The sequence below is a fragment of the Lipotes vexillifer genome, unplaced genomic scaffold, assembly GCF_000442215.2.
Source record: "Lipotes vexillifer unplaced genomic scaffold, Lipotes_vexillifer_v1.1 scaffold47, whole genome shotgun sequence".
NCBI lineage: Eukaryota > Metazoa > Chordata > Mammalia > Artiodactyla > Lipotidae > Lipotes > Lipotes vexillifer.
In genome coordinates this window covers 1,470,533-1,480,153 of record NW_006791298.1, presented here as the reverse complement: position 1 = coordinate 1,480,153, position 9,621 = coordinate 1,470,533, and the positions used below count along the sequence as shown (strand labels likewise).

General features: G+C 40.9%; 1 protein-coding gene across 1 annotated transcript in view; it reads right to left on the bottom strand.

The window, feature by feature from the left end:
• The window catches only part of PATJ (PATJ crumbs cell polarity complex component), a 357,124-nt gene that overhangs the window by 273,297 nt on the left and 74,206 nt on the right, over positions 1-9,621 (bottom strand). Inside the window, exon 15 of the mRNA XM_007464279.1 lies at positions 2,814-2,948. Within this exon, the coding sequence (XP_007464341.1) occupies positions 2,814-2,948 (135 nt within the window). The remainder of the gene's footprint in view (positions 1-2,813; positions 2,949-9,621) is intronic.

The window sequence follows — 9,621 nt, the reverse complement described above, 5'->3', positions numbered from 1 at the left end:
TTTCCCTATCCCAAGTTCTTTCACTAGAAATCTATACTTGTGAATTCAACCAGTCTTCATGCTACCTCATTGCATCACATTCTATTACAAGGGAGAAGGCCCATGGAATTCCAATCTCGGCTAAGGCACAAAGGACTCCGTTGATGGCTGAGATCACCTACACTTGCTCTACTCAGATCCAGCCAACATTTCTTTATCACCTACCAGGTATTAGTAGTGAATTATACTTAATGCTACTGAGCTGTAGACTAAAAATGCTTTAAATGATACAGTTTATGTTATGTTTATTTACCACAAAAAAGTAAACTAAACTGGTTTTTACTCATATTTCCATATCTCTCAAACAAATATATCTCATTTATCAATACCTAATAGCTACATATTATGGCAATGTTTTCCAAATGGTCTCCAATCTGCAGATTGTCATGTGTGACACCACAAAGTATGTCATATACTCTGCAAATCAGAAGAGAAAGACGTGATTCGGCACCAAAAAACCCATAAGTGACAGCATAAATTCTAGGGCATTAATCCACAATAAGCATCCCAATATCATTACTTGAACACCTCTAAAAAGAAGCCATTTACTACATCTTAAAACAGGACCTGGCCTCCCATGCTTATGATAAAATTTGCCAATAGTCACAGCACTTTTCTCTCCGACCTCAAAATTCAACTCAGAATTCTCAACATACTCCTCCAGGTGACTGAACACTACTTAAAAAACCCAACAAGAAACCTATTTGCTATTCTTGCCATCCCACTTTAAGCAAATATAAATTTTGGAAAGAAATCTCTACTTCAAGGCCCATGGGATTCTAATCTTGGCTAAAGCAACTAGGTTGACTCTATTAAACCCAACCTAGGACTTCCTGTGGATCTAACACTTGAGAGAACCCTCTTATACACAGCCTTCTCAAAGTTTGACCATTCCCCGTATCTTTTTTAGAAGCTTAGCAAGTAGTGTGATGTATTGAAAAACCAGTGAAATGGGAGTTAGAAAACATGAACTAAAGTCATCACTCTACCAGTGTGTAAAGTTAGGGGAAATCAAGGCCTTGTGTTCTTATCTGTAAAATTAAGGGTTGTTGCTTGGTTTGTCTGCTGTGTTGGCTACAGAACTTTCCAATCTAACAAAATCTCTCAAGGCAGTCATGTCACAGCAGAAGTGCTCTAGAATTGCTCTGACTGAAGAGAGGCTGAGAAGCCTGAGTGAGCCCAGTAGAGGATGCCATCATTGTGGGGAGGGAGTCCCAAGGAGACAATCTGAAAGCTAGTCAGTAACACATAAGCCTGAGGTTATCCAGCTCTAATCCTTATTAGAAATAACCAACAAAACCTGCAAATAAATGTGACTACATGTTCCAAACAAGGGTAAGGGGTTAGATTCTTAAGAAGAATTTTGAAAAAAAAAATACTAATTATGCTATCAAACTAAAATAGGACCTTAGCTTCTTTCTTAGTTAATCATTTAAATAAGCACTCAAAAGGACATCTCAGGAGTCCCAAAAGGTGGGGAAAATGAACTGAAAGTATGTTATCTACTTCACTTATCATTACATAAGTTGTTAGTATTTTACCTCATCTTTATTTTTTCCAGCTTTATTGAAATATAACTGACATATAACATGTAAAAGTTTAAGGTGTACAGTGTGATGATTTGATATATCTATTGTGAAATCATTACCACAATGAGGTTAGTTAACACATCTATCACCTCACATAGCTTGTGTCTGTGTGTGTGTGTGTGTGTCTGTTTATGTGTGTGGTAAGAACACTTAAGATCTACTCTTTCAGGGCTTCCCTGGTGGCGCAGTGGTTGAGAGTCCGCCTGCCGATGCCAGTCCCTTACTTCAGACTATGTCACAAAGCTACAGTAATCAAAATAGTATGGTACTGGCACAAAAACAGACACATAGGTCAATGGAACAGAATAGAGAGCCCAGAAATAAACCTACACACTTATTATGGTCAATTAATCTACAACAAAGTAAGCAAGAATATACAATGGAGAAAAGACAGTCTCTTCAATAAGTGGTGCTTAGAAAACAGGACAGCTACACATAAAAGAATGAGATTAGAACATTTCCTCATATCACATAGACAAACTGAAAATGCTTTAAAGACCTAAGTGTAAGACTGGTTCTCCTTGAAGAGAACCTAGACCGAACACTATTTAATATAAATTGTAGCACTACTTTTTTGGATCAGTCTGTTTAGACAAAGGAAAGAAAAGCATAAATAATCAAATCATTCCTACTGAAACTTTAAAGCTTTGCACAGCAAAGGAAACCACTGACAAAATGAAATGACAACCTACATAATGGCAGAAAATATTTGCAAATGATATGACAGATAGAAGTTGTTATCCAAAACACATAAACAGGTTGTACAACTCGATATAAAAAAATTCCTGGGGGCCTTCCCTGGTGGCGCAGTGGTTGGGAGTCTGCCTGCTCACGCAAGGGATGTGGGTTCGTGCCCTGGTCTGGGAGGATCCCACATGCCGCGGAGCGGCTGGGCCCGTAGGCTCTGGCCGCTGAGCCCGCACGTCCGGAGCCTGTGCTCCACAACGGGAGAGGCCACAACAGTGAGAGGCCCGCGCACCGCAAAAAAAAAAAAAAAATCTACTCTTTCAGCAACTTTCAAGTACACAACACAGTTTTGTTAAGTACAGTCACCAATTATTTTCCAATATAAGTAGCTCACATTACATTGGTATTGATGATGTAACTGTGGATTTCTGGTGAGAACACATTCTCCTACAACTTAAAAATTCCTGCCCTGTGTCTTTTTCCCCTCAAAAATTTTACCTCAAGAAGCTCATCTTCTGGCTGTAGGAGGTTCAGTGTATCAAGAGGACCACCTGGAGCAATTGAAGAGATATAATGGTGCCCATCAAAGGAATCCACCTCCATGCCAAGCCTCAGAGTGTGAATGGGCAGCAGCTGCAACAAAACACAGAACAGCAATATAAACACAAGGACACATCTGGCTGTTAATCCTCTATCAAGCATTTTTTTGACACAGAAGCCCCATCCCCTGAATCAGATCACCAAAATCCCAAAAGAGACAATAAGGGGAAAACTAGCCTCAAGCAAGACATGAAGTCATTTGTCATCTTGTTCTCACTCTTATCCTCTCAGATTCCTTGGGAATGGAGAGACAGACGTACAAAGTCTCCAGTTCTAAGCTCCAAACTTCCTATAGTTCCCAGTATGTATTCTGTGTTTCACTTTTCTGCAGGGCTTCCCATCCCTCAGGACATCTAGCTCCTTTACATTACCTAAGTTCCACTCACACTTCATTACTAAAGCAGTATCACTTCCAGGAAGCCCTTCCTGATATCTGAGCTAATCTGCTTCCATCTGGGGTCCAAGATCACACTGTGTACACATCTCCATCACAGCTCACAATACACTGCTTTTAAAATTTCTATTTTCTGGGCTTCCCTGGTGGCGCAGTGGTTGAGAGTCTGCCTGCCGATCCAGGGGACACGAGTTTGTGCCCCGGTCCGGGAAGATCCCACATGCCGCGGAGCGGCTGGGCCTGTGAGCCATGGCCGCTGGGCCTGCGCGTCCAGAGCCTGTGTTCCACAACGGGAGAGGCCACAACAGTGAGAGGCCCACGTACAGCAAAAAAAAAACAATTCCTATTTTCTTAACTGCGCCCCCACTGCTTGAGGGTATCTTTTCTCTCTATAACCTCAGGCCCTAGAATAGTACCAGGCATCTGAACACAGGCTCATTACATGTTATCTGAACTAATCCATGAAAGATGGTACCTCTTTCAAGATGTCTTTTTCCATCTCACCAGCTTAAGAGAGAACAATTTCTGATTTGGGGGAGGTATGGGTGTATAATAAGAAAGGCAATCATTATTCCAGTCTAGGATTGGTTCTGTTGACTTAGAAGGATTCATATGCGTTCAGATATGAGCCAAGCATTAAGAAATTCCAGCCAATGTCAAGGTAAAAAGATGAGTGTCTTAGTGTTGTTGGCTCTAAAGGTCAAAGGCATTCACCAAACTCCATTCCCCTGACTTTCAAAATTGGAACTAATGATTTCTCATTGTGGATATATAAACTCAAACATGGTAAATGATACTACAATAGTCTGTTTATCCAAAATACCAGGCCCATCTCTAACTGTATATTTGCTAAGGAGAAAACCCTACACAAGGTGGCAATGCATCCACAACATGTCTCTTTCCTTATTTCCTTTCCTCTGCGATCACTTATCCTGGAGCTTGTCACCTCCCCTTAGTCATCTGCTCTGAGTCCTCAGAGTTCCACAGGCCTTGCTTCAGACACTACCTGGGGCTCATTTCCATCCCACTACAGACAAACAGACAAATGTGAAGTGGCAAGGCATCCAGCTGACTAAGGCCTCAATGGCTTAAAACAGGCAGGAGGGATTCCTGGCCTTGGGCTAATTTTCTGAAAATTAAGTGCTCTTGACTAGCAAGCACTTCAGGATCTACAGCCATCTCTGGCAATAAGATATTCTAGCAATGCGAGGGTAAGATTGCTTTTACTCTTGTTCCCTCTCTGTGATCTCTTTATTTCTCACTGTTGCCACCTCATTCTGTTTAGTCATTGTACCAAATTCTGTATATCAAGCTAAGAGACATTAGGGTCAGTTTCTTTAGCACTAAAAGGTGAATAAAAACTCTGAGAAATGTTTCTGTAATAACACTTTACCCATCCATCTCTGCCAACTCTCTTCCTTCCTTTGTTTATGAGCCAAACACTAGGGCAGGGAGTGGTCAGTGGGTCCACCTGTAGGTCATCCCCAGTGCTGTGCTAAAGTATGCTTGCAAGAGCAGATTTTTCAATTTTCAGGAATTCTGCAAGTCAGTTGTTAATGACAGCCATTATTAAATATGAAATTATAAGATTACAATTAGTAAAAATAAATGGAGTGGGCTTCCCTAGTGGCACAGTGGTTGAGAGTCCGCCTGCCGACGCAGGGGACACGGGTTCGTGCCCCGGTCCGGGAAGATCCCACATGCCGCGGAGCGGCTGGGCCCGTGTGCCATGGCCGCTGAGCCTGCACGTCCGGAGCCTGTGCTCCGCAACTGGAGAGATAACAACAGTGAGAGGCCCGCGTACCGCAAAAAAATAATAATAATAATAAAAAAATAAATGTAGTAAGTACTGAAAATCCATCACTTCCTAATTATTTTGACCACATTTTGTCTATGTTCTTGAAGTGACTTCTATCTGTTATACATTTATGGTGGAAACACTATCTAAGAATTTAGGGAATACCAAAGGGATGAACAACTGAAAAAGACAGATGAAATGGTTGATTTGTCTAGCGCTAAATGCAGGTAGGTCAAGTAACAATATAGTCCTGCTCCCATGGAGAAACCTGCATCAATGAAGTGCAACTGTGAATCATTACCTAACTCAGTGTTCATTGCTGTCATTTTGGTTGCTTGAAATCTGCCACGGTGGAACTATTTATACCACAGGTATTGGTAAATGCTACAAATTAGGGTTGCCTTTTTTTTTTTTTTTTGAGGGCTAGACATTTCCCAGCATATCACTGATCTACAATCTAGTTTGGACATGATACCCAGCATATATTTATAGAGTGTAAACTGTGTGCAAGGATTTGAGCTTTGGGCTGGAATTACAGGATGAACAAAGGAAACAGTTTCTACCCTCTGGAACTAACATCTAGGATGGAAGACAGACAATATAAATAAGCAAGAGAGCGAGAAGAGACAAGCAAAACAAGTAAGCCAATAAACAATGCACCAACAAACAAGTGAAAGATAAATCCCAAGTTACCAACTGTGGTAAGTGCTATGAAGGAGCTAATCAGGATCAGGACATCAGACACAACTGTGGAGGCTGTTTGAAAAGTTGGTCAGAGTAGGTTTCACAGAGATGGGGACATTTAAGGTGAGAACACATATATATGGAATATAAAAGAAAAAAACATGGTCATGAAGAACCTAGGGGCAAGATGGGAATAAAGACGTAGACCTACTAGAGAATGGACTTGAGGATATAGGGAGGGGGAAAGGAATATAAAAGAAAAAAACATGGTCATGAAGAACCTAGGGGCAAGATGGGAATAAAGACGTAGACCTACTAGAGAATGGACTTGAGGATATAGGGAGGGGGAAAGGTAAGCTGGGACAAAGTGAGAGAGTGGCATGGACATATATACCCTACCAAATGTAAAACAGATAGCTAGTGGGAAGCAGCCGCAGAGCACAGGGAGATCAGCTCGGTGCTTTGTGACCACCTGGAGGGGTGGGATAGGGAGGGTGGGAGACGGAAGAGGGAAGAGAGATGGGAACATAAGTATATGAACATATTTATCATTCACTTTGTTATAAAGCAGAAACTAACACACCATTGTAAAGCAATTATACTCCAATAAAGATGTTTAAAAAAAAGATGCAGATGGAAAATAAGCATATGAAAAATAATAAAAAAAATTTTTTTTTAATTAAGGGGAAAAAGTTCATCTCAACTGATATAAAGGTGAACAAAGATTTAAAAAAAAAAAGAATGAGTCATCCCTACAAAGAGCCTGCTTGGGGACTGCTTGTGGGAGGTTAGTGAAAAAGGTAATTGCAAAATTTTTCGTTTGAGCAACTGAGTAGATGGTGGTAGCAATTTCTGCATTGAAATAAGTGCCCAAATTAAAAGACATTGCTGTACACACAATTTGCTACTTATATAATAGCATGCCCTCATAAAAAAATGAAAGGATTAAGGAGGGAACTGATTCCAGTCTCCCCTGCCAGCCCCTTACTAATCAGTCCTGCTCTATTCCCCACATCTATGGAACAGCTGATGTCAGGAACAGGTTGGAGCACTGAAGAGCAGCAGAGGCTCACCCATGGAATCCCTTGCCCACCAGATACAGGATGCCCTTCTAGGTTATTCCCCCAGATATCTATAAACACCACATGCTCCCTAGAAATGTGCACCATGAACAGAACACACGTGCCCCATAACACACGTGCCCCATCTTCAATCACACTGAACAAGTAAACCAGAAATGATGTTTACAAAATCTGTCAATCTAAAAGACGCCTACCTAATATTCATTCTGCATCTAAATCTGAGTACATCTGGGTTCCTGAGACTTCATGTTACAAGGCTGCAGGTTTCTCTGTGGGAGCAGGACTGTTTAATTACCTGTCCCAACTGCATTTTGCAACTAAACAAATCAACCGTTTCATCTGTCTCTTTCAGTTTTCCACCCTTTCGGAATTCTGAGAGCAGAAAGGGCTAAAATGACAGGAGTGGTTGCAACAGACAGATGACTGATGCCTTCACACACAGAGCACGTTATGCTTTTTGATGCTTATTCAATGTGCTTTGCAAGGGGTCCTATTTAAATCTACAAAGTTAATGAGAAGTGGGATTTTCATGATCCTGATGTGACAAGTAAAGGATACAAGGAAATATATCCAAGGAAAGTATGACCACTGTGTGATTTACTATCAGCACTAAAATGATGAAGATCAAATGAGATCAAGAAAGCTAGAGGAGGACTTCCCTGACAGCGCAGTGGTTAAAAATCCGCCTGCCAACGCAGGCAACACAGGTTCGAGCCCTGGTTCGGGAAGATCCCACATGCCGTGGAGCAACTAAGCCCGAGTGCCACAACTACTGAAGCCCACGCACCTAGAGCCCGTGCTCTGCAACAAGAGAGGCCACTGCAATGAGAAGCACGCACAGCGCAAGGAAGAGTAGCCCCCGTTCGCCGCAACTAGAGAGGGCCCACGCGCAGCAACGAAGACTCAACGCAGCCAAAATAAATAAACTTATTCATTTATATTTTTTTTAAATAAAGAAAGCTAGAGGCCTTGAACCTATGAGTAGAGAGACCTGTCAGGAAACAAGCTGCAGCTCATTCATTTCACTAGAAGCTCTACTTTTAGGTCCCTCAAACAAGATATCAAAATGCTCAAGTAGGAATATAAATGACGTTGCTCCAGGGGGAAAAAAAACTTCCGGAGAGGAATAGCTATGTCAGTGGGATGGGGGAGGATGCTTCCAAAAAATCTGAAAAATAAAACACAACAGAAAGAACCCTATAACTGGTTCTTATAACATACACACACACACACACACACACACACACACACACACACACACACACACATATCCTCTCTCTTTCTCTCTCTGTCAATGGAGATATTAAATAATCATTTATGTTTAAAGATTAGGTACAAAGAGTTACTAAATTTACCACAAAAAAACAAACTTTTCAAGAATGAGGCTACAACTTTTAAACTAATGGTGAAACACAGGATAATACCCTCAAAAGTTAGGTATGTTCACGCAGCGGTTATGCAAGACAAACAATCTAGTAAAGCTTGATTTATACTAGTTTTTCTCACCCAAATAAAATTTTAATTCTGGGGAATTCCCTGGTGGTCCAGTGGTTTTTTTTTTTTTTTTGAGGGCTAGACATTTCCCAGCATATCACTGATCTACAATCTAGTTTGGACATGATACCCAGCATATATTTATAGAGTGTAAACTGTGTGCAAGGATTTGAGCTTTGGGCTGGAATTACAGGATGAACAAAGGAAACAGTTTCTACCCTCTGGAACTAACATCTAGGATGGAAGACAGACAATATAAATAAGCAAGAGAGCGAGAAGAGACAAGCAAAACAAGTAAGCCAATAAACAATGCACCAACAAACAAGTGAAAGATAAATCCCAAGTTACCAACTGTGGTAAGTGCTATGAAGGAGCTAATCAGGATCAGGACATCAGACACAACTGTGGAGGCTGTTTGAAAAGTTGGTCAGAGTAGGTTTCACAGAGATGGGGACATTTAAGGTGAGAACACATATATATGGAATATAAAAGAAAAAAACATGGTCATGAAGAACCTAGGGGCAAGATGGGAATAAAGACGTAGACCTACTAGAGAATGGACTTGAGGATATAGGGAGGGGGAAAGGTAAGCTGGGACAAAGTGAGAGAGTGGCATGGACATATATACCCTACCAAATGTAAAACAGATAGCTAGTGGGAAGCAGCCGCAGAGCACAGGGAGATCAGCTCGGTGCTTTGTGACCACCTGGAGGGGTGGGATAGGGAGGGTGGGAGACGGAAGAGGGAAGAGAGATGGGAACATAAGTATATGAACATATTTATCATTCACTTTGTTATAAAGCAGAAACTAACACACCATTGTAAAGCAATTATACTCCAATAAAGATGTTTAAAAAAAAGATGCAGATGGAAAATAAGCATATGAAAAATAATAAAAAAAATTTTTTTTTAATTAAGGGGAAAAAGTTCATCTCAACTGATATAAAGGTGAACAAAGATTTAAAAAAAAAAAGAATGAGTCATCCCTACAAAGAGCCTGCTTGGGGACTGCTTGTGGGAGGTTAGTGAAAAAGGTAATTGCAAAATTTTTCGTTTGAGCAACTGAGTAGATGGTGGTAGCAATTTCTGCATTGAAATAAGTGCCCAAATTAAAAGACATTGCTGTACACACAATTTGCTACTTATATAATAGCATGCCCTCATAAAAAAATGAAAGGATTAAGGAGGGAACTGATTCCAGTCTCCCCTGCCAGCCCCTTACTAATCAGTCCTGCTCTATTCCCCACATCTATG